Here is a 26773-nt window from a genome sequence, read left to right as displayed (position 1 = left end):
GGGGAAAATCTGAAGCAAATGGGGTCAAATGTGAAAACGTAGTTCTTGGAGCGTTGCCTTAGAACGTGTGCAATGTGACGTCAGGAGTTACCCTGAAACTTGACGCTTTGCTCAACAGAGTTCGATCCATTGGAGAAAGTTGATGTGGGTCATGTGAAAGGATCTTAAATCAAAATGCTATCTTTTGGACACCTGAATAGTGTTTTCTGCACTTTATTATTAAGTCACTACTTTAATCTCTGGGTATTCATTTAGATTTTTAGCACAGTGATTTAATATGGGACAAACTATGAAAGCAAAGTTCTGTTAAATAAACTAGGCCCTTAACTGTTGCGATAGACCCAAACTGGTGTATTGCAAGTGTCAATGTGTTCATTGGGTTGTGGATAGCTGTTATTTTAAACATCCCACTGTTCTGCATCAGCCAAAAGTTCTTCATTTTACCCTGCCAAGCTAGTATACTGCAAAGCAGGATAATACTGTTAAATCTAGCCCTTTGTTCAGCTAGTAGTGTGCAGTACATTTGATGACCAGAAGATGGCACTATTTACAACAATGCCATGTCCTATGGGGCGTTAGCATGACTGCTGGGTGAGTTTGTGCCCTTCTATGACTTAAAACTCAGTCAGTCTGAGCCTTGTGTCTGTAGATCTCTTATTCAACAAAATAGAGCTAGTCAAGGTTTTCTATTTCCTCCTCCTCAGAGGACAGATTGTCGTACATACTTGTCTATTTTTATTCAATTATGTATGCTTACAATGCAGTGACACAGCTAGCAGCAAATGCAAGGTTCGTCATATAGCTTGCAATAGCATTGAGCTAAGGAAGTTCACTTGCAAGGGATGCAGATGGTGCCTGCTGACTGAGGTGGGACTTGGGACAGTCCGAAGCAGGAGGGTACCAAGTGTACAATCCTGCTCCTGGAGGGCCACCTTGCAGGAGAATTTAGCTCTAACCCTAATTAAACACACCTTAACCAGCTACTCAGTGTCTTTAGGATAACTAGAACTTCCAGTCAGGTGTGTTGGAGATAAATTCTGCAGGAAAGTGGCATTCCAGGAAAAGGATTGGTCTGAAGGATACAACAGATGCTGATTGCTGGCAAGTGAACGAGCTGCTCTCGTTTGACCTACGACCTCAGCACCTCTCTGCAAACCTGACCAAACCCATACGAGTTAGCCTCAAAGATCTCTAGCTTGCTAAGCTTAGAGGTCTTGTTGTAATGCACGGAATGGCTTGAAAAAAAAAAACCATACATTTGTGTCTTTAGTGTGTTGCGTACACTGTCGTCCAAAAGTTTCTCTTACACATAAATACACAGAAATTGTCTCTTGAAGCAAGGGCACAGATTCTCAAGTCTGCTGTTTAGATCAGTGCTCTCATAAAAAAGAAAACAAAGTGTATAAGACTTGGGGTGTCCAATCCTGCTTCTGGAGGGCCACCTTCCTGCAGAGTTTGGACCAAGGGTGGGCAACTTTGGCCCTTGAGGCCCACTGTCATGGCTCCAACCGTGATCAAAGTCACCTGACTGTAATTTTTGTGTAGGTTGTTCAGGTGTGTTTGGTTAGGGTTGGAACTAAATCTGCAGGACTGTGGACCTTGAGGGCCATAATTGCCCACCTCTGGTTTAACCCTAACCATAATCAAACACACCTGAATTAACTGACCAATTAATCTAGGTCATCAGGATTACTTGAAACTTCCAAGCAGGTGTGTTGGAGCTAAACTCTCCAGGAAGATGGCCCTCCCGTAGCAGAATTTGATACCCCTAACCCCTGGCGATAAAATAAGCCAGATTGAGAATGAAATGGAGGTGAATGTTTGGGCTCTTTCCGAACTATTATGCTGATTTAGTTTCCTCGTTATTACCACAAGAAACAGGTAGCCGTGTCTGTCCGAAAGGTAGAAATTAGAACCGAAGTAGTACTAAAAGTTGAAGAAGAGGGCATCACCTCCATGCAGAACTGAATTTGCTTTGTGAAAACCCCCCTCAGGCTTGCCTCTGACCCCTGTTCCGCCCCCACCCTTCCCCTGCCGTTCTTCTGGAATGTCATGCTCAGTTGACCACAGCTGGCTTCAGCACCACCTGGCCAGAGGGGATGACAACCCAAGACAGGGGGTCGTGAGACACTCCCGTAGACAGGTTGAGTACGCCACCGTGGATCTCGTCCTCACCTTCCTCGCCCCTGGTCTTGCCCTTGGCATGGTCCCTGCGCTCCGAGCCCAAAATGGGAACCATGGGCAACCCCAGCGTGGAAGATGAGAAGGTATGAGACAGCAATGGTGACTTGGCTAGGCCAAGTGGGGAACCGCTGAAGGACAGAATGGGCGTCCCCCCAAGCCCAGCTGAAGGGGAGCTCGGGCAGCCCAGCGTGCTCAAGTCCAAGGGGCGGGGACTGAGGGGGGACAAGGGGAGGGAGCCTCCAAGACCCTGCAGACCGTGACCACCCAAAAGAGCAGCGGCAGCACCAGGAATGATGATGTGGGCCCCGCTGATGTAAGTCAGCTCAGATTCTTTCCCCACCCCAGCGATCGGCCCTGGCTTCATCAAGGAGCCCACCCCACCCGGACCTCCCTGATCCTGGGCTACAAAGTGCCCATGAGCCTTGATATGCTTCCTCAAGGAGCTGGGGTCCGTGTAGCGTTTCAAGCAGCCCACCATCTTGCAGTAGTAGGGCTTGTCCACATAGTGTGTGCGTGTGTGTTTGAACCGGTCACTGGAATTGGAGTAGCGCTTGTTGCAGCCCTCGTAAGGACAGATGTAGGGCTTCTCTCCTGAAATACAAGCACCAAGTTAGCCAGGTCATGCAAACTTAATGTACTATCTATAATTTTATCTTGGCACTGACCTGTGTGTGAGCGGTTGTGAATCTTGAGGTTCTCCAGTCGGGAGAAGCTCTTGTTGCAAGTTGGACAACGGTGAGGTTTTTCATTGGTGTGAGTGCGGATGTGGATCAGCATCTTGTACCTAATGAGGCAGACATTAGACTTAAGGGTACGTGTTATGTGAAACTTGAAATTGGCTGCAGTTGCAACATTTTCCCTTCCAAGGAAATTAACCTAAAAAATTGCTTATATGGTTAGTATTTAAAAAAAACAACTAAAAAAGACTTGTATTAGACCACAAAAATAATGTTTGACTTAATCTTTGACCTGCTGTTCTGTAAAACCCTAAAATAAGATTTTGTAGATATTTTTATTTGATGAGACAAAAATATTCATTAAGAATAGGACTTTTTTGCAGTGTTGTGTATGGAGTATAGTGTATGGTGCATGTGTGGTGCCTGTTGGCGAGTCCCTGTATGAAGAGTTTTCAGTCTGCATAGACACCAACTACCAAGGGGGCACCAAACAGCATGAAAGACCCCCCAGAATGCAGATTTATTTGTGTAGGACACCCATTTGGCCAGCAGCAGCCCTGGTGGCAGGAGAAGTTGGTGCTCCTCTGGTCATCTCAAGTTGCACTTTCTTATAGTGACCATTTGACTTTCTTTTTATTTGCAAATATTTATTAGTGTATTTAAATGTCCATTTAGATTAAATATGCATGGTTCATTTTAGTTTCTTGAATATTCATGGTTACTTTTTAGTTTATTAAATATTAATGGTTACTTTGTGATCTTATAATTTAAAAGGCAAATTTGGTGTTTAAAATGTAAATATAATTGTCATTAGAAACAACAACAGTTTGTTTATTTTTCATCATGTTTAATTATATAAAGTGTTTGTTTAATGTGTTTCATTTAAATGTTTTATTTCTACTGTATTAATCAATGATCTACTAATCATGATAAAAGCTTCACCAATTATCAAGAAATGAAAATTGGATTACTATTGTATTTAGGATAAAGCTACACACCTGGCGTTGAATCCCCGTCCTTTGCGTGCACACCCCTCCCAGTGGCAACAGTACCCAGAATCCTTCTCAGGCTTCACATGGAAGTCGTTGACATGATCCACCAGGTCTTGCAAGGAGTCAAAAAGTAGGTGGCACTGTGACATGATAAAATATGCACAATGAGCTCAGGTGAAAAATACACTTTAGCATCTGTGTTGAACTGCTTCAATTTCTCACCTTCCTCCAGCGACAGGCCAGCTGTTCATCTGCAGAGAGGTCTGGAGAAGCTCTTGTGTCCCTGGGCTGCCGAATGAACATGGAGGAAGGCAGGTGAAGCCCTCCTCCTCCTCCAATGGGCACAAAGAACTGGAACGCTTGAGATGTGGCTCCTCCCTCCACGTAACGGATATGAGCCGAGTCCTGCGGGAACCAAGCGAGAAAAGGCAAACATAATTCAAGCCTCTTTATCTTTTTTACAGCAGGGCAGTGAATCTAGCAATAGTTGTTAAACTGACAGTAACAGGAGCTACAGGAGGTCCGTGTTCTGTAATTGTCCTCACAGCAGGAGACTCTTAAAAGCGTTTTGCTGGATGTGGCAGCGCATTGTCCTCGTGTTTCTGCCCCCAGCTGTGCTGATCTGAACACTATGCTCAACCACAAATTTTAGACTTTATTGAGAGAAGCGAGATGGCAAGCCACCAATACTACAGAATAATACATAGAGCTTTGTTTTGCACAATTGCTCCCTTAGGGTGCTTTTACACTGGCAGTTTAGTTTGAAACAGCGCACGGTTCGCATTAAAAACTTGTAATGTGAAAGCTGTCATGCAGACCCGGGAGAGCCCTGGGGTACCGAACCAAAGACTACCTGTAGGAGGTGGTCTGAGATCGGTTGCACTCGAACTGTGGCTCGATCGTGTGAATGTGAAAGCAACTCGGACTTGGGTGTGCACTTGTTCAGGAAGGTAAGTAACCTGTGCATGCGTTTTTAGCCGATGATATTAGCCGATATCCTTAGTTCAACAAAACACACGTACGGGATGACAGTGGTCAAGTGAGAGTGAGTCTGCAGTGTAACTATGCATTTGTAACCGGTCCTACTCAATGCACTATGAGTGGGATTCGAACCGGTGTCTCCGGCATGGGAGGCAGGCGCTAACAAGGACATTAAATACCGCAGTCTCTAGCGTCTGTTGCTAGTGCGCCTCTTGAGATCAGGGGAGTGAGGTTTACCCAAACAGCTCTCACCCCCCCAAACCTCACTCCCATTTGGGTCATGGCAATTGTAAATGGTTCTACTCGACCCGAGTGGGATTCGAACCGGCATCTCTGACATGGGAGGACATGACAAGGAGTCTCTAGCATCTGTCGCTAGTGCCCCTCTTGAGACCAGGGAAGTGCTGCCTTCAGGACGTGATGATTTTGTTCTCTTCAGCTTTATTTGCAAATGTTTTATGCAATATTCCAATTTTGCGCACAAGTTAAGTTTGCAACTTTGGATGGAAACAGCTTATGGCACAAACGTGCTTTATGAGTTGGCAAAGCTTGATGCTTAGTGTTATAGGGATGTGTTCATATTTCTCACCCTACGTATGAGCAATACTAATAGTGATGCTTAGGAAGGGTTAATTAAAGGAGAAACAATGAGGACTTTGACTGCACAACAGTGTCGTCGCTGTCTGGGAAGGTTTTGGCTATGTGAGAAATGTGCATGGAGAATTGTGTAAAATGAGGCTGATTGCTCTGCTCTTCGGTGGTGCCATCATCTAAGACATGGCCACTGTTCATCCATTGGCTTGAAGGAGGGGTGGCAGGCATCGGAGACACACATAGGCACAAAAAGCCATGCATCTCGTTCCCAATTCAATTTTGAGTGAATTGAATTAAGCAGAAAGAGCTCTGTGTGGCTGTACCTCGCTGTAAATCTGATTTAACCTTGTGTCCCAGCCGTCAGCCCCACGGACAGAGAAAGAGACACTTTTGTGAAGGGACACAGGGGGCATTTGATAAGAAACAACACCACATCTGGGTCAGCGAGGGTAACATATCTGAATGTCTTTGTCGAAGGGAGGTGGAGGACAGGCCGGTGCATGTAATGCGCTTTAATGCTAATGACCCAAATCGAATCACCACCAGAAGTGAGTCTTTGGCTGCTTCTTAGTCTCTAATGCTCATCCTCACCTCTGCTGATTTGCTTAATAAGCAAGATATCTCATTTAAGAAGTAGTAAACCTAGTCTAAAGATAATTATAGTACACTTAAAGGAACACACAAAACAAACAGTTAATGAGTTTTTTTAATCTTGTATTTAAGTTAAAATATCTACAAATCCTTAAAACAAGACACATGTAAGATTGCATATGAAGATAACTTATTTTAAAACATTTTTTTTCTTAATGCACTGGCAGATTTTTTTCTGCCGAAAATATATTAAAATAGTAATATTGTAAGATATTATTACAATTTAAAATACCTATTTTTTTATTTATATATTTTAAAAAGTAATTTATTCCTGTGATTAAAGCTGAATTACTCCAGTCTTCAGTGTCACATGATCCTTCAGAAATCATTTTAATATGATGATTTGATGATCAAGAAACATTTCTGATTATTATCAATGTTAAAACCACTGCTGCTTAATATTTTTGTGGAAAACATGATTTCAGTATTCTTTGATAAAGAAAGTCTTTTGTAATGGTATACATGTCTTTGCTGTCACTTTTAAACTTTTAACTTAAGATAAGATACATTCTGTAAAAAGTTTTATATGAAGCAGTGTTGCGTCTTATTTTTAAGATAATTTTGATCTTGAATTTTATTTCAACTGGACAAAAAGTCAAAAAGCCTTCACTGTAAAAAAAAATCCTAATTTTACAGAAAATAACTGTGATTTTTTGACTATCATTTTCTTTAATTTTAAATTGTACTCAAAACACTGTAAAATTACAAATAATATCTGTAAAATAAAAATTCAGCTGTTATTTTAGGTATTGTGACATTAATGACAAATTACAGTAATTCACATTTTTTATACAGAAAATTGATTGTATTTTTCATACAGTACCTTTTCTGTTTTCTTAAATTACATAAAAATGTATGTAAAATTACAAATATAATCTGTAATTTAACAGAAACAAAACAGTTAAATGATAAAATGGTCAAATGACTGTCAGCCCCCCAAAAAACTGTAAAACATCCTAAATTAAATAAACTGAAAAACACTGTTATTTTACAGGTATTTCCTGAATAATCACGATCAAATACCTTCATTGTAAAAAAAATTGTAAAAAAAGGGTCAAATGACTGGCAGCTGCGGCTGCCAAACAAAAACACTTTATTTAAATTAGCATATTTGACAAAATTAAAGTCAAATATGCTAATTTAAATAAAGTGTAAAAACCTTTAAAATAAATTTGATGTCACCATGATTGAGACCAGTGTCTGCTTTAGTTGGGCTCATGACCCTTGAGTTTATAACTTTTATTTTTCTCTGGCTGCTTTAACTGTGTATTTGATATACATCTGTTATAGCAATAAATGCAGGAGAAAATATCAGATGATCTTGGTCATTCATTGGTGATGTTATAGTCATCATATGATGATCTGATTCACTGATATGACAGTCAAATCTCTGAATATGTTAGCTTAGCTTACATAATATGTAGATGGAATTTAGCTTTATACAGAGTCTATAAATGTCATAATTTTTCACATAACCCTTGCAATATTGTGGCGTCAGTATTATAACAATCTGAAATCTAAAAAAATATATATATATATTGTACAGAAAAAGTTTTGAGCTGGTTCATTATTTTAGTAGTATAGAGACATCAAGAATCAACATATGAATCTCAACAATGGTGACAACCAACAAAGCCTTTTTGTGACTTTATAGTAATTCAGATTTTTTTTTCATTGTCACCAATGTTGCGATTCATACGCTGATTCTTGATGTCTGAGTGAGTCTATATGATACTGTCAAAACATTTTCTGTATAATGACTTCATAAAATCTGAGTATCACAGCACTGCAGGATCTTCTATAGCAGTTTTATTATGCAAAACGAACAACTAATATTTAACGACTTAATCAGATATTTCACTTCAGATGGTATTAATAAAGCAGGACACTACATGATGACTATTATCACATAAAAGTGACCAACATCATCTGATCTGAGTTTCTCTTGGATTGCTACAATTACAAACATGCATCAGAGACACACAGTTAATGCAGCCAGAAAAACATTAAAGTTAAACACTAAAAGTTCAAGAGCCCAACTAAAGCAAACACTGATCTCCATCATGGTGACATCAAACTTTATTCTTTTCAATAAAACTTCAACTTCTAAACCTCTGATAATTCTCAATAAGAATGTTAGTATGAAAGAAATAAAGTCTGGATTGTAATAAGTGAAGATGCTGAGATCCTGAGAGATCTGTTAGTGTTTAATGTTCTGTTGGGGTTTAAAGTGTTTCTGTATGGTGTGTTTCGTGTGTCACCATTGTGTTGAAGAGTAGAGCCTGAGCTTCAGTCCAGGATGAGCAGAGAAACACTGATGATATGCTGCATGTTGCTTTATTTAACAGACAGTAACTGTGTAGTTGCTGATGCAGTGACGTATAGTCACACCAAATCATGCATGTAGTTAACTGCATGTTTTTCAGTAAAAAAATCAGAAAATAAATGTGAATTAACTGTGTTTTAAGTGTGTGTTTCTGTTAAAAAAGATTAATGAAGATTTCTGTAAAAGTATTTTGCACTTATTTAAATTAGGATATTTTACATTAATTTTACGGTTTTTGTATGGCAGCCTTTGCTGACAGTCATTTGACTGTTTTTATGGGATTTTTTTTACAATGAAGGTGTTTGATCGTAATAATTCAGCAAATAGCTGTAAAATAACAGTGTTTTTCTGTAAAACATTTAAGGAAAATTTCTGTAAAAGTTTTTTGCACTTCATTTAAATTAGGATATTTTACTTTATTTTTACGTTTTTTGTTTGGCAGCCGCAGCTGACAGTCATAGACTGTTTTTTTACGATTTTATTTTTTACAGTGTTGTTAAAAACCTATGAAGTCATATTTTCGAATGGTCTGCAGCGTACAACCCAAAATGTCACTTTAACGGATCAGAAAACTGAGTTTTTGCTACTAATAGTACTAGTATATTTAGACTTGAATAGCCATGCTGTGCTCTTCCCTAGTGTTGTCGACTTACCCCATGGAAAATGTGAGCTGACCCGTTCCCGTTGGAAAGATCCGGAGAGCAGGCGGTGTTGCGGGAGGACGGGGACATGCTGAGGTCCACGGCGGGCGGTGTGGGGGTCTCGGACTTGTCCTGCAGGACACCTGCAAACACACATCTCTGTTATACTCCCTGCAATTATATTTTATGTCATATTATACAGAATCTCTCTGTGTTTACCTGTGTGTGGGGAGGCAGGAGACGCTGGAATGATGACTGCGGTACCGTCGTCTGCCATCCGCAGCTGCCCGGCCCCCCTGGCGTGTATGGGAGAGGGAGTGAGAGTGGGCGGAGACATGGTGCCTCTGTCCCGCCCACCGACACGCCCCCTGGGCACCTTCAGGTCCAGTGGCTCATCTAAGGACAGCATGACAGCATGCGGACCGGAGCCTGAAACCTTTACAGACAGACACAGAAAGCAATTTAGGTGAGAATTTAAACGAATCCTGTAACATTAGGACATTTGTTGCATGAGAGCAGTGAGCAGAGTTGTTGCATTCATAATACCATCATGATTTTCATGAATCCAGAAGTGCTCCATAAGGGTAGGTATAATGGTTATCATTCAGATGGGAAGGTTGTTTTGTGGATTTTGGTGACAGTTGTAGAGGCATCTCTACTTTTTAAATGTAGTATGTTTTAATGTCAGATATGAGCATCAAAACTTTTAAATCCCTAAAAATAGAAAGTTAAGGCTGCATTGATGACAACTCTCAGAAGAGTTTAGCATGGTAATGGATAATAATGTTAATGTATTTAGTCTTGGGGAAATAGATGTGCTACTCTGCTGATATTGCTGCTGCTGCAGATCAAGTACAGGACTTGCTACTGCCAATAAATACATGACACGCTGCTGTGAGCAAGACATACTGTACAAATAGCATCTATGAAATCACTCATTTCTTGAGCATCAAATCATCATATTAGGATGATTTCTGAAGGATCATGTGACACTGAAGGCTTGAGTAATGATGCTTGAAATTAATGAAATGAATGAAAATTCAGCTTTGATCACAGGAATAAATTACATTTTATTTATTATTACAATATATTTACATAGAAAAAAGTTATTTTAACCCTCTGGTGCTCTTCGGTTTTTAAACCAATATTTTTCAGAATGGAATTCATGGGAATGGTACGAAACTTGGTAAAGGTTTTGGCACTTGCTTTGTGAACACACACACAAAAAAATCATGGACATGAATTGAAAAGGTTAAATGGTCCTGAAAAAAAATAGTCACACTTGTGCTCCTCACGGTCAAAAAAGGCCGCATTGGAAATGAATGGGAGACAAATTTCATCTTGTGGAAACTTTTGGTACTGCCGCCAAACAAAATCTTACTGATGGCTAATTTTTTTGAGATGCCAAACTCAAATTTGGAACACAACTTTGTGGATTTGATTTTATTCCAGTTTTAGAGTAAAACATGTTTTTGATATATTTCATATTCAAATTTAAAATAATATTTTGGGCATTTTTCACAACAATCAACGTAAAATTCTGTAACTTTTTTTAACTTCACTTTTTTTTTTAACTTTTCACAATAATCTGCCAAGTGTCGTCTTTGAAAAGAGATCGAACATGAGTCTGTGCTCTAAACCATTCAAGAATTATGACAGTTTAAGTTGGAAATTTAATTTTCAGGTCTATGCTATACATTTTCGAACTAAAATATAGTAAATTCATTTCATTTAAATAAAAATAAAAAATTTGTGAATTTTGACCGACATGCGAAGAGCACCAGAGGTTTAAATTGTAATATTTTATAATTTGACTGTACTTTTGATCAAATAAATGCAGCCTTGGTGAACATAAGAAACTACTCTAGTGTACTAAATTGCATACTCTGTGTAGTGTGTGTCCTGTATACTGTAGTGCATAAATAGTGTGAGTAGTGTACAGCTGTATAAACACAAACACACACAAGCGTCCTGAATTTCACTAGAGACATTCATACTTTGCAAGAAAGTTTTGTCCCTCTTGCTCAATGTCTCTCTAAACACCGCAAACACACATTCAGCCCCTCTAAAAAAACCATCCCCGATCTCCTCACACAATTACTTCCCCTCATTCCCCCCACCTCAAACTGTCCTCACAAAGCACACTGGCAATTACACCCATTACTGCTTCCACATTCCTCCCGTCTCCATGTGAAATACAACATTCACAAAGCTCCACCTTTAACCACAGTTTCACATCTCTTTTTGTCTGACATATATAACATGCGTCCAGTCATGCTGAATGGCTCTTTGAGAGGGTTTAGCTTGTGCCAACATGAGGAAGGTCAGCGAGGTCAAGGCAGCGGGTGACCGAGTTCAACAACCCAGTCGACAGGACCAATAATCAGCAGATAACCGCACACACAGAGCAGCATTATCAACCAGATATGTGTCTTCCGCCCCACACACACACACACACTCGCGCAACATCTTCTGACCCCGAACTGCGTCCTGAAATGATCTGTGTCCTCGGAAATGTTCTCAAACGCTCCATTTTTTTGGTCTTTGATGGCATGCCAAAGAAACAGACAGGCAACGACTTGCTTAGGAAAAAAAGAAAACGCTGATTGGTCACAAGAATAAACAGGTTGCGTCACGGCAGGAGTTAATGTGCAATCTGTAGTATCTCCAGCCGTCTGGTGTTTTTTGCAAGAGTCCTGAAGCGGAGAGAGGTTACCCGTGCGGCGCTATCTCAGACTGGGGTGCGGTTAGAGATGTGATATGTGTGGCATGTTAAGGGTTTAGTTAATGATTTTCACATAATTGTGTCTCAATGCAGCGGTTAAAAACTCACTCTGTGTAGCTCGACTCTATTATGTACTCGGAGCTTCCAGTCAGAATCTAAAAACAGCATTCACAAACACATATTTCTGAATGAATCGGAACATTTAACAAGAAAAAACGTGTTGGGAGGGACTTGATTTCATCCAGTAGGATTTGAAGTGTCAGGTAGTTGAACAATTAGAGGCATTGTGGACATTAAAGGTTATGGATTTAAGGTTATGAAGGTGAACACTAATTTATTACTAAATAACATGCACTGATGAATTGTGAACAATAGAACCAGGAATGTAATACAAATGTATAATTTAATTTCCAGTGAACTCAAATACCTTGATCAGCAGTTTGATTAAAGCTGGACCAGCAGAAGAAGGGAAGACCTCCAGGGAACTTCATACTCCATAAGTCTGGTAATTGTATGTATGATATAAACATTTTGGCAAATTCAACAAATTCTCTCAGTTTCACTTCTAGGTAAAGAACGGATGCTTTTTGCGCAAACCTGTTGCTAAATGAGTATATTCTGACATCGTCGCCATTCTTCAGTACACTAAAATGTGCCTAAAAACATCACACAGGGATAACATTCACAATGAAAACTAATGTTCAGTACCAACTACAGTACTAACTACAGTCCTGAGCTCCCGCATGGTTCGGTCAGAAGTTTCCAAAACAAAAGAGCTCCTCACACTGGATCCGGCTCCATGTGTAAACCATTACTAGTCCATGCCTAAGGCCAGCTGCAATAAATCATCTCTTCCTTATTTTAATTATCCCCCCAAACCGTCCACGTCCGACCCCCCTCACAATGGTACGATCCAACCATTTAAGAGAAGATTCTTGATGAGGAGGGGGAAGTGGTTTGGTTTTTCTGCTGAAAGGTACCAGGTGATAAATGGCTCTGAGGAATTAGACGGGTCGGGGTCGTGTACCTTTTCACAGGCTACAGATTTATAGTGCTTTATCATACAGCTTCATAAACACCTAACAACATAAGTTCTTCATGCCTGGATCCGCCTCATCCCATCTGGGGTTAAAGATCAACCGGTTCGCTACACAAATGCAATCTTTTGTATAAGAAGGGATGATAAAAGCATTTCATCTGGCATATTTGTTTTTTTGAGACACACTTTTGCTTGCATAAAAACATGTTAGACTAACAGTACTTCCCCCAAATGTGGTCCCAACTAGTTTATCAGAGTCTGAACAAATTGGCTTAACATGCAGTGCAGCACAAGTTAATTATATGTTTGTTGTTTATGTATTTACAGTATTCTTCAACTGCAAAAATAAAATGAATTACAATAAGACTCATTTTTATTATTATTTTTGGTAGTTATACGTTACAACATGTACTTACTATAGTAATAACAGTAAATATAATTACAAGTAACTGACCCTAAACCTAACCCTAACTCTATAGTAAGTACATATAGTTTATTAATATTACTCTGTACTTATTTGAGTTAGCACAATGTAACTATGTCATTGAAAATGAAGTGTATGCGTATTTGTTTGTACACTTTTGTAAAAATTAGATAAATTTACTTTTACTAGCAGATTATTTCCAATTGTTTAATACTTGTTTATACTTGAAGCAAGTGAAGAAAAACAGAATAGAATACAAATATTTTATCTGAAAAATAGGACAAAAATATTTGTTAAGAAGTAGATTTTTTTGCAGTTTGAGGCATGAATTGAAGTTTGTCTGTACATTTTTAAATGGTTTTGAAAGATGTCTCTTATGCTCACCAAGACTGCATTTATTTGATCAAAAATACAATAATAAATCACACAAAAAACAGTAGCATATAACAGTAACTGTGATGTATTACATATAACAGTTTTCTATGTGAATATATTGTAAAAAGTAATTTATTCCTGTGATCAAAGCTGAATTTTCAGCATCATCACTCCAGTCTTCAGTGTCACATGATCCTTCAGAAATCATTCTAATATGATGATTTGATGCTCAAGAAACATTTTTCTAAACAGTGTTGAAAGAACAGCAATCTTTTGTAACATAAATGTCTTCGCTGCCTGTAAGGCTGTATTTGCCTTGATAAGAATTTATTGGCTGAACAAGACATCTAGCATTTAAATAATTATCTCATTCAAATGGGCAAAACAAATAGTTTGTTAAAGCATCATGTTGTTTCTCTTGCAGTGCACATGTGCTGACTGGAGAAGGTAAATATTAGCCTTAGATGCTAAGCTATATCTTTCAAGCTTTATACATTGCAGGTTTTGTTATGTCTATATCATATATAAACACTGCATTTCTTTGTTCACCTCAGAAAACCTCCGAACTAACTCAAGAGTCTTAACTTTGGCCGAGGAGGTTCAGTGGTGAGACGGAGCCAAGCGGTAGCGCTTGAATGTGAAGTTTTGGGAGGCTCTGCCCCATGCAGACTTCCCCACCCCACCGTGGGCTTGGCAGGGCTTTAAAAGGCAGCATTGTCTGTGTCCTGCCACCCCCTCGTTCCTCTCCCCTGCAGAGTAAACACTGAAGGAGAGCGTTTGGAGCGGGACGCTGGGTTCCACATGGTGCGGCGCTGAATGAAATGTTTGTGCCTCTGCTGTGACCCCGGTGGCCACGGGCCTCGCGACCGGACCCCTTCGCCCCCCTACAGAAGTCACCAAATCTGCCATTTCCTGGGTAGGGGTGATATGGGCAACGACCGGGGTCAGGATAAGGCAGGGTCAACGAGAGGGTATGGGTTTCACCAGCTCTCTGAGGTCAAACCTCTAATTAACCCAAGATTTCAGCCCGCCACAGGTCACGGCGCGCTCAGCGGGATCTGTTTCTGCTTTCGGGTCAGGTCGAATGGACATTTTTGAGAGTTAAGCACACTACAACTACATTACCAGTGGGAAGTTTTTTGTCAGAAGCTGTAATTGTGAATATAGTGTTCAGCTCAGTGTTGTTGTTAACTACAACTACAAAAAAAAAACTACAATAAAGCTGGAATAAAATATAAATATTAAACGGAAAACAAAAACTAGAAATTTTGGCTTGGCAACTAGTAAAACTTAAATATAAATTAAATCTATATTGAAATATTTAAATAAAAATGACAAATATTAGAAGGAAAAACTGTTTCCTACAAACTGAAATAAACAGGTTTAAGTATACTAAGATTACTAAAAACAAAAAAAATGTATAAATTAAAGCTAAGTAGAAATGGCAAAAGCACATCATAAAATTATGAAAACAATGTAAAAATAAAAGCTAATTCAACATAATAAATACTGTAACAGTATATAAATAGTACTAAAATATCACTGGTTTAGCTTGTAATGTTTTTTTTATATAGCGATGAAGGTAGAGGTCTGCAATCCCACGGGACACAATGCAACAGAGTGCGGCACGGTTTTGGATGTGGGAGGGAAGATACTGATATTTGCGCAGGAATTGGGAGAAAGAAATGACTAGTAAATATAATTATCTAATAATAACAGCACGCAGAAGTCTGTAAATGGAGATATAAAGCATCGTGTGTGTGTGGACATTGGAGAAAATAGCCTACGGACATTGGAACGAGACAGAATCTGAACCGGACTGGGACTGAAAAATCAGCGTGGACCTCTTCCTAAGGCTTTTGTGGCCGGGAATGGTGCAAAACATTAAAGTTTAGGTTGGAAGCGGGATCAAATCTAACATATTTTTGGCGAAAGCGGGTGGGATCTTGTGGGAGCGTATTGAAAAATCCATCCCGCACTGACCTCTACGATGAGGTTATAGGCCTACGTTACCAAACTACATTTCCCATCATTCTCTGCGGCAATATGGATTGAATAATAAAGCACCAATTGTGCATTAAAAATACACACATTGCTCTTAGTTTTGTTGCATTAGTGCTAAAAATCTTTCAAAAAATATGAAATTGGCAAGCAAGTTCATTTTGTTCCAACCAAAACGCACATCATGTTGTAACTGCAATTTGGAACTCATAAGTATGAATTTCCCAGGAGGCCTTGCGCCTGGCTGATAGCTGTACTCATTGGTGAATGGCGGCTGGTGTGCGATTGTGTGTTTTAAGAGCCAGCTGTTGGGTGTGAGTGTGAAACGCATGTGTTTTTGATGCACCAGTTCCTTTGTACGGAACTGTGGGTGTAATTCTATATCCCCAGCGCTCTGGCCCTGGGAGGTCGTCCGCAGGAGAGCTCTTTTACCCTGACAAACACACACAAACCAGACATCGGCTCACATCCCGACATCCAAAAACCTTGAATGAGGTTTCTAATATCACAAAAACATGTAAAAACTTGTTTGAGCTACATTCTCTCATCACTGTCACAACAATACACAACAAAAACGGCCTTGCAGGTGGCCAAGGACCCCGGTTCACCCTCCCTCATGTAAATGGTACATAAAGACAGCATTGGTTTTAATGCATTTGCGATATTAATGCATCTTCAATTCTTTAATTTTTGTGACCCAAGAGTTACGGCTATGGTCACTCCTTTAGGACACCAATATGGCATACAGAATAGTCTAAACTATTTTAAAGAGCATTTATATAAAAAAAAGAAACCGCTCTGAAATTCCCAGCAACTGAATCATTATGCGTGTAATTTGGTGCAGAAGTGTTTGGATTTGATCTGTATTCATAAGGCTACCCACACACTAATTCCATGTCTGCATTGGCATTAGTACCGCTGCATTTTGGCTGGAGTTAATGAGCATGTGGCCAGCTGGTTGAAATGTTGGTTGTTAAACGCAGGCGGTCAGCTGGTCGTGTTTTTTAGTCATCTGGATGTGTCCGCAATCATGAGTTCCCCATGGGTGTTCATGAGAGACCACCTGCAGGTGATGAAACCTGCTGAAATTCAACACCACTGCTAAAAAAAATGCTCTTTGTTAGAAGTTTTCTTTTTCTCAAAGATGTCCCGCACCTGAAGGGCTGTGTCTAGACCTGCTGGATGGTCTGGCTTGAGGGTTTAATGTGGCCACTAACAGGGCTCCAACAAACCCCTGAAGATGCAGCAAAAATATTTGTGGGTTGATGGATCACTCCACATGTGTGAGGCATTTTTAAAGTTGCCTTTGCAAAGTTGCATATTTTTAGTGCTGGGCAATTATTAATCGAATCCAAAATAAAAGTTTGTTTTTCCATAATATATGTGTGTACTGTGTATTATTATTTTGTATATATAAATACACACACATGCATGTATATATTTAAGAAATATTTGCATATATAAATATATATATATATATATATACTATATATATACTGTATATATATTCATATATAATTTATATTATATATATAATAAACTTAAATATGTACATGTATGTGTCTATTTATATAAACAAAATAATAATGCACAGTACACACATATATTATGGAAAAACAAACTTTTATTTTGGATTCGATTAATCGTTGCCCAGCACTAGTTATGATACATATAATGAATTATTTAACAATAAATGTCTATACTCTGAGGGTACGTTTATACTACAACGATGTACTAAAACTTTAAGTGTAGAGAGGACAACGTTGTCAAAACGTTACTAAAAACGCTGTACTATCATGCCAGGCCAGTAGATGGTGATGGCACTTTGTAAGGAAACAACGCGTCCATAGACTGAACACGTAATACACATTGCGCATAACGTCACCTTTTTCACAAATCTGCCTTTTTGTAGTTTTCATGCAGACATAACATTTAAAAAACTTGCACTTTGAAACCCGTTTTCCAACACACTAATCTGAAGAACCTATAATGAAACAAAAAGAGCCATTGAACAGCCTTATACAGCCAAAAAGGTGTGAGCTGCGGAGAACCCCTTGAGGAACCTTTACTTGTATCGCTTTAACCATATTTGTCTCTCTCCATTCCTGACCTTCCCTGAGGCAGACTGACCCCACCTCTCCTTCCCTGAGGCAGACTGACCCCACCTCTCCTGACGCACACACACCCAAACCATAGTATGCGTCGGTCCACCCCTCCTCCCCATGGCTCGCACACATAACACAGAGTCCCGAAGCTGAGAGATTTTTTCCTGCCGCCCCTCCACCTTCAGCCAGCCGCCTTCTCAGACAGGAAAACCTCAGTTTCCACTCCGCCTCCACAGGGCCCCTCTCTCTCTCTCTCTCTCTCTCTCTCTCTCTCTCTCTCTCTCTCTCTCTCTCTCTCTCTCTCTCTCTCTCTCTCTCTCTCTCTCTCTCTCTCTCTCTCTCTCTCTCTCCATCTCCCTCCTTAGATTTTCTTCTCCCACCCCTGCTGTTTTCCCATCATCTCTCTCTCTCCCACCCTGAAAGTGTTCTTCTCCTTACAGTTCATTGGGTGCACAAACGGATGGCCCCTTTTCTCTCCCCACCTCCTTATTTTTACAAAACACTCCAATCGATCTGTTTTCCTCAAAGGAGCTCCCGCCAGTGCAGAGCTGTGTGCCCCGTTTCAAGTGTCTTTCCTGTAAAAAAAAATGCTTTTGAGAAACGTACACGACGTTATGTAATAACCCAAAACGGAGAGGGAGGGAGAAACCGATAATGGATGAAGGAAGGAAAAATGGTGAGGAGAGAGCCACATAAATCCTGGAAGGATCTGAGGCGAGCGTCAGCGGGGAAGGCTGCCAGGCAGCGAAAGTGGGCCGACTTCTAAAAAAGTGTGAGAGTAAGGGAAAAAAGGAGGAGAAGAGATAAAAGATGCAAAACACAGCGCAATGCTCTGTTCATAAACCTAGTGAGCTTGCTGTCTATTAACTACATATGCATGGGCTTATTACTTGTCAACAGCACTATGCTTCCGACAACTCTTTCAGCCTTTATTTAAAAAACATTTCCTCTGAAAGTTTGAGTTAGAATAGTTTGCAAGAGCGCAATCATAAACACAATGAAGGCAAACTAGTGAGTAGATGAGTTTCCCTGTTCGACTGATGACGTTTCGACCACCTCTGTAGTCGCAGTTACTTTACTGATGTATTTGATGTCATAGAATAAAACGTCAAAATATCTTGAGCTTTTGTTCACCACAGACCTTATTTCAGGCATTTACCCAAAAACTCATTAACTGATTGGAACCATACATGCTAAAATGCTAACTCGTTTCCAAGTTTTGGCCTACAAAAATACATCATCCCTGCAGCCCTCTGTAGATTAATGTTAGCATGTTGCTAAGCTACTCAGAAATAGCAGCTAACAGAAATAGCAGCAGTAGCCTACTCTAACAGAAATAGCAGCAGTAGCCTACTCTAACAGAAATAAAACAAGACCAGCTTTAACCAAGCTAACGTGGTTTTCTGCTATCTCAACATGGCTAGTCTGTTGTTCAGCTGTTTTAACTGGTCTCTCAGCCTGACCAGCTGACAAGTTACCAGTTTGTGTAGATGAAACTAGCCTGGTGGCTAGCTTAGACCGACAAAACCACTTTAGCAAATTAAAGTTGCTTTCTTGTAGCAGCTGCTCAAATACTGGGTAAAGTTAGTCAGATTGTGGAAAGAATGTACTATTTACCCTGCATTAGGTGTCGTTCGCAGGATAGATGAGGAGCAACTGAATGTGGCGATCTTGAGATTGTGCGAGATACTGAAACATAATGACAACTTTACACAGCAGCTTCACAGCCACACAAAATACCACTCTTAGTATGAAGCACACAAAATATTTGATTGTGAGTTTTCCATTAGCATATGTGTAACACAATACCCTGATAATCATTTAAAAATGAAAATACTGCATACAATTATTGGGTAAAAATACAATACATTCAGTATTGAATTAACTAAGTGTATTTAGTCTATATATAGAGCTTGTAGCAACGCATTCTGAGATTGCCAAAGATGCATGCAATGCTGCCCTAAAATTAGCTCAAAATGAGTCATCTTATAAGACAGCATAATAGTTTTGCTTATATCCTTCCCATTGGGAGCATGCATATGATGCCTTAAAAAGCTGTCTAGTTAGGGAGCTCACTAGGTTTTGGAGCGGAGAGAAGCAGGCGAGGTGAAGGACTGCAACAGGAAGCTTCTTGCCAGCCTATTGATGGCTCACGGCCAGAAATCTCAGACATTAAGGAATTCCTCACAGAGGGTTGGGAAGGAGGGAGGGAAAAACAGAGAGAAATGCGTGTAGGAAGGGAGCACGACCTGGGAAAGACCCAAAAGGACCAAAAAAGAAGCGATTAAACACCACTTATGCCAACCAAATGATCTCCTAAACGCACTGTGATGGTGTCAACAGACAATGAAAAGTATGAAGATTTATAAAGCGAATTGATTTAACATCATAACAATTCTCTCAGCTTCTGTCTATCATCACTCACTGAAAACAGATGGTATATTCAGTTGTGTCATTTTGATTAAATGTTACAAGGCCAAAAATTAACAATGAAATGTATGAACTGTTCATAACACAATCCAAAACATGCGTTTATAAAAAAGAGGGCCGATATTCATTTCATGCCGACTTTCAAATCCTCATGACGTGCTGTTTGTAATCCACACTTCAAAATTTGGCCATATTTCCCAGTCAACCGGATATGTAAATGAGACAAAATGTAGGGCGGAGCTTTTATTTATTCTTCAGGAATTGATTGGATTGTGGAAAAGTGGGCGTGGCATACCAGACAAGTCTGGTGTTCATAGGGGAAGGGTTAAAAAAGTAAGAGGGATTTGTGACATCATCCAAAAAGTTTTAGAGGCGGAGCAAGTTGTTATATTTTGAAAAGATTATGAAAAGTATATAATCATGAATAGTATGGCCATTTTTAGTTCTTGTTTTTTTATGAACTGGCATTGCTTTGAAAAGGATATTTGTAAACATTCTAAATTCTCCTTTTGCATTCCACAGAAAAATAACAGTAAAAGAGAACAGAATCTTCGAGAGGGTGTAAATACAGTCAGTTTTGATTTAATGTTGCTCTCCTGATGCGTGTTTGTTTATTCCCCAGCAGACTAAACGTCACTGGAGGACTCGAGGCGTGTGAGGAGCAGGGGCAGTTTTGACGGTTTTACACGCTGCATTTATCGTTCCCGCAGTAAACACAGCCGAGGGTGGGATTATGAAACACAAGCTGACCTGACTTGACTCGGGGGTCTGAGCTCAGGGGTGGAGGAAGGGTCACGCTCAGGGTTTTTGTGTCTGTCACAAGATATAACAGCTCTGCTACATGCTGTCCTGTATTACTGCCTGTCCTATCATTTCCCCCCGTCTGGAACAGTCACACTTCGTCTTCTAAGCTCATGTTTCAAACCAGCTTTAAACATCATAATAATTCCTGACTCAATTACTCCACATGGAGTTTCATTGTAAACATTTTGCTATCAAGTATATAAGATATACAGGCGAGGTTTAACGTTTTGTCCGTATTTGAATCAGTATTTGGATTTAGGACATATGTTTGTGGAGCATCTGACGTGTTTTTAGGGCGTTGTTCCATACATTTTTGTGAGTGCATGTATAGCTTTAAGGAAACCGGAGGTATTGTGGGACGACGTGGGGTTTAGATCTTTGGATTTGGCAAAAGAAGCGTAAGCGCCTTCCAAGCAGCAGGGAACTTTTATATTAGACTCTCATAGCTGAGTTCTGACTTTAAAGTCACCATGAAATCAAAATGGACAGTTCTGTTTTTTTGTTTTTTTTTGGAATATTGCAGTAGTTATTATAAATGATTTATCAGTGCATCAGTGATTTATCAGTGATTTGTTTTGTTTTTTGCCCACAATCTTTAATCAGAATAACTTCCCCTCCCTCTATGCAGTTCATCTCTTCTCTGATGATGTGTTTACTGGCGTGAGGGCGGGGCAACCTGTCACTCACATGAGATCCACCAATAGCAAACCACAACCATCCAATGGACAAATCAAGCCCCGCCCTACATTTGTTCTTGTTCGAGAAGCCGTTTCACTCAGATATACGCCTCAATAGGGAAGAGAAGACTTCTGACTTTAACATTGTCCGCATATATGTGTGTTGTTGTGCGTGTACATTATTAAGTATTTTTTTAAATGTCTAATTTTACATTAATGAAATAATTTTTTTTGCATTTTTGTGTAATTTCTAGTGAAAAATAGGTTAATAAAAATCCTTTACACAAAGCAACATTGCATAAGATGTGTTTGTATCTTGAATGAAATCAAAAAATACATGTTTTACAATCCACATAGTCTTAATATCCAGCATTTGTGCATATGTTAACTGAAAAACAGGCCAAAAGACTACTTAAAAATGTGTAATGCAGTGTCTGATTAAAAAATCTGTTGCAATTTATTACTAAAAAAGTCAGTTCATTGGGCAGCTATTTTTTGTAGGTAATAGCCATACAAATAAAAATTGAGAAAGATTGTAATTCTTTAAATCACACTAAACAAGTGGAGTAGATCCACACACCGTTATTGAATCCCTTCTCTTTTTTTATTAATAAAACAGACATCTTCAACTATTTGATCAACACGTGCTGATCTTATTGATGAAGACCAATATGACAATCCGAGTAAACAAACTATGGAAAAGCATGTGGCTTTTTAAATGAATCCGTCATTTTGAGCGTTACGATTTCTCCCATTCATTTCCTACAAATGCTCCCCTTTTTACTGCCTCTGATTTCTATTTTCTTCTTATTTAAAGTGGGTTGTGTAGTGAAGGAGGGGATTTCCCTTAAAATTATATAATGTCACCTAAGTTTAATGAAAATAGTGGGGAAAAAGGAAGTAGAGAAGAAATACATCATTTCTAAAACAATGTTGCATGATGAATCTGGAATCATTCAGTTTTTTCTGAATGGCCGACTGCTCGACTTTTCTTTGTTTAGATCTTATCCTAATTCACAATAGCTCTTTAAATATCACCACTTTCAATTAACATGGCACTGTTATGTCATTTGTTATGACCAGCGTACGAAATGGCACTTATCCCTCGACTATAAAGCTCGTGGCAGAGGACCACACAATTAATGCGCCTTGGCAAGAGAGAGAGAGATATGAGATTTCATCAGAGGCAAGCTGTGCAAATGCAAAATACATTTTAGTAGCTCACAGCACCATTGCCTTACAATGCAGCACATAAACCTGATAATAGCACTGTTTGAACTGAAATCACAGAGCCAGGAGCGGAGGCCAAGGTTAATATTGAACAAACAGCATAGGATCAGTGAAACAAAAAGGAAGATGAGTGATTAGGCATTTACAGATGAATCACTTTTTGGCAACTGATAGCAGAATCAATGCTGAATATGTCGATTAACATCCACAAACTAAAGCATCATTTGCAATTTTTTCGTTCCATTTTACATTACATACGGCTTGAATTTGGTATTAAAGCAATCCATCTTTACTTAAAGCATTTATTGTACATATAATGCATTATAAAAATAGTTTTAATGCATTAATTATGCCTTATGTAATGCATTGTATGATCTCGTGAATAATTGTAACCACAGTTATAATACATTGTAATATTATAACAATCATTGTTACACCTTTAGAAAGAATAATGCATTAAAACACATGACAAACAACCAATTTCAGATGCAACAAGGAATCTGCAAATATAATGCATTTTAACTTTGGTTACAATAATTTTTTTATGAAAAGATACAATGCATTATAACGTACATTATGAATAATGCATTATACATAATAAGCTTAAGTGTTACCATCGTCCATGCATTCGCTATTGATTGATGTTCAGCTAAGTTTGATGAAATTTGCACTATTATTGATTTGCTTTATGATTTGCTTTATTGTTGAACTGATTTTCCGCCATAACTAATGAACTTTGCAACACACACACTGTTATTGAACTAAACTGAGTCAATGAGAAACTAAACTGAGCTGAATAATGAATAACACATTTACAGTTGAAATTGTATTAGTTTCATTTACATTTATGCATTTGGCAGATGCTTTTATCTAAAGTGACTTACAATTCAAGGTTCACGTTTACATTTGATCAGTTCTTGTTTTCCCTGCATCGAACCCAAGACCTTGGCGTTGCAAGCGCTATGTTCTACTGTTGTGCTCAACATTAATATTGCACTACATAAATAAATGTGTCTTGACTCGATAATGAATGATTAGTAACGTTGAATTCTCCCGGTCACATTTAGTGTAATGCATATTTCATAGCTGTTTATCTCTGAATAAATTGTCTTCGGAGAGCAGCTCTTTTAGTCTTCGTGTCTCTTGCAGACTAGAGTTGCTGTGTTCATGAAAATTTTAGCTGTAATATCCAAAGGGACAAATATTTTATTTTCACAATAGAATATATTTTTTTATATTCATGACATGTTTTATTATACGGTAGTGGCCAAAAGTGATGTCTGGAGGGGATGATTGTTTTTAATTACCCTATAAGTTAAATTAAACCATCAAAATATGAGGAAAATATTTTCTATTTTTAAATATTTTAAATATGAGATAAAACCAAAACCTTGGTTAAGATATTTATCGGACAAATTTCTATCTTTTTTTTTTTTTTGCAAGAATGGCAGACTACAGCTACAGGTTTTTCTTTTCTTTTCTTTTTATAAATAAAAAAAGCTCACAGGAGAAAGCATTAATTGACATAACCAGTTATTTATATTTCATTGGTTTTCTCTTGTTTTTGCATGTGTTCATAATTTCTTTGTCTGACAGTGGCCAAAAATAATGTCTGCATAACTTATATTGTCAAGTTTCATTTTTAATTTTAATTTAGATTTTATGTGCATTTGTCGTTTCATTATTATTATTTTTCATTTAAATAGTTTTAATACATTTTTATTTCATTTTTATTTTTTGTTTCAATTTAGTTCTGTCAAATCAATTAATCACAGCTAACATAAAAGTTTGTGTCTGTATATATATATATATATATATATATATATATATATATATATATATATATATATATATATATATAAGGGAATGGAATCGAACTTGGGTTTCGACTGTGAGAAAAGTCTCTACTTTCTCTCTCCGCTTATGTAACAAACCAAAAACATCTATCAGAGAAATGGGGTTGCTTAACGTCAAAGTTGTTAAGCCGACCAATCTCAGGCAATTTGTCTAAATCGGCATTGGCCAGCCTTTGACTTGTTTTTTTCCCCAACTCTGCATCATTTCGGTGTCTCTTTCTCTCTCTCCTCCTTTCCCCTCTCCCTCCTCTCCCTCAATCCGTTTTGATTCCTGCCGCCTCCAGCCACAAACAGTGATGCAATCCGCAGACTCCTGCGTGCAATAACAGGGCCTGGAGAGTGCTAGCAGGGCAGGGCGGTCTGCATTTCTCTCGCCGTCTGAAACGAATAAAAAGTGCATTGGGAAGAGAGCACCAAAGAGTAGGAAAAAGAAAAGCAGGGGTCTGGAATGGTGAGAGCCAGACAGAAATGAGACAGCTCATATTAAGAGCTCATTGTTTGCTTGTGGTTAGTATTTCTTTGCTAATTTGTGCTTTTAGGATAGAAGTAGATGGTTTTTAGCGTTCAAGCATGAGGGTGGCATATAGTTTGCTTTTCTTCAAAGGTTGAGGAGCGTGACTTACTCTTAAAGTCCCCTTGTAGTCAATAATGTTATCCCTTAAAACTCATCTTTGATCACCAAAATGACATATTTAAATGTTTTTTCCTTAAAATTCTTCATGTCTTAAAATAGTTTGAATGTAACTCTACAGCCTCGCCTTATTTAGTATACGCGGTTCTATGAATATGCAAATGAGCCCCGCCTCCACTCACTCACACCAGCTCAGAGATCCACTCGTTGACGATCACACGTTGATCTGATTGGTTACAAGGTAGTTTGTGACGTCAGAAACACCAGCGATTTCAAACCGTGTTTTTGAGTCTTTGGTTCACTGCCGTTTTAAGGAGAAAATACTCAGCAATGGTGTTGACTTATGAATTTGGACATGGTTTGTCTTAAAAACACCACATGGACATATAAACAACATTAAAAACTTGATTTTCTCCTTAATAGACAAGAATGTAATCTCAGAGAAGTGGAACGCACAATATGGTAAACCAGACAAGATCTTTCCCTGACTACAACGTTCTCTAGAAAATGTATATCCTAGTCTGCAGTTAGCTTTACTTTACTAAGGGATAGTTCACTCTAAAATGACATTTCACTATTTACTCACCCTGGTATTCTTCTAATGCCATATGCCCTTCTTTCTGTCATGGTCTACAAAAGGAGAATTTTTTAAAAACGTCCCGCTTGCGCTCATCCATATAATGGCAGTGAATAGTGCCTAGCATTAAGCTTGTTAAAAAAAGATGCAAAAGTATCAGAGAATGATCCCATCCCATTTCTTTAAATTACACAAAAATGATTAAAAAAAATTAAATAAAATTTAACATATTATAGCATATAAAGAAATAATACTAAAATAGAAAAAATAGTCCAACTGAAATCAAACCTTTAAAGTGCATGTAAACTTTAAACCATAAGAATTCCCAAAAGAATTCCCTAAAATCTGGATGTTTGAGGGAAAAATGCATATTTTTTCAAGACAGAAATGTGACAGTATGCTCGCCGGCTCCATGCAGTTGAAGCAGAACCCATTCTCTCCATTTTTCTATTCTACATTTCTGCAGTGAACTGTTGAACTTCTAAAAACAGCTTACGAACGGCCTTTGACTGCACAGACCCCATCTCTCCACTCACTGGTGAACTCTAACAGACCTCAGCGTAGATGGAGAGTGCGATTATGGTCAGTTTATGGTGTTGTTTGTGCATATTTCTGTTGATTGTTCCTCAGATCCACCCCTTGACTCGACCTAGCCCGCTCAGCCCTGCTGAGACAGACCTCCCCTGGAGGCGGCGGAGGGAAAAAGCATTCGAGGTCAGCGCAGGAATGCCGGGGGATTGGCACCTGGCTAAGTCCTGGAAGCATACACACACACTCTCACTTTTTCCACTCTCTGCTGAGACTCCACGTGGAGCCTACCTACGAAAACACAGCATTCCTCTGCGTGCAATCA

At 38.9% G+C, this 26773-nt stretch overlaps 1 protein-coding gene across 1 annotated transcript in view; it reads right to left on the bottom strand.

The window, feature by feature from the left end:
* Positions 1-692: 692 nt before the first annotated feature.
* Positions 693-26773, bottom strand: part of glis2b (GLIS family zinc finger 2b) — a 40059-nt gene continuing 13978 nt past the window's right edge. Inside the window, exons 2-7 of the mRNA XM_084129901.1 lie at positions 9266-9482; positions 9059-9189; positions 4076-4258; positions 3860-3993; positions 2850-2968; positions 693-2775 (exon numbers count right to left, since the gene is read on the bottom strand). Of these exons, the coding sequence (XP_083986027.1) occupies positions 2057-2775; positions 2850-2968; positions 3860-3993; positions 4076-4258; positions 9059-9189; positions 9266-9455 (1476 nt within the window). The 5' untranslated portion in view covers positions 9456-9482 and the 3' untranslated portion in view covers positions 693-2056. The remainder of the gene's footprint in view (positions 2776-2849; positions 2969-3859; positions 3994-4075; positions 4259-9058; positions 9190-9265; positions 9483-26773) is intronic.

This window comes from Abramis brama (assembly GCF_963993115.1).
Source record: "Abramis brama genome assembly, chromosome: 1".
Taxonomy (NCBI): Eukaryota; Metazoa; Chordata; class Actinopteri; order Cypriniformes; family Leuciscidae; genus Abramis; species Abramis brama.
Note: the sequence above shows the minus strand (reverse complement) of the source record. Positions and strands in the feature narration are given on the sequence as shown.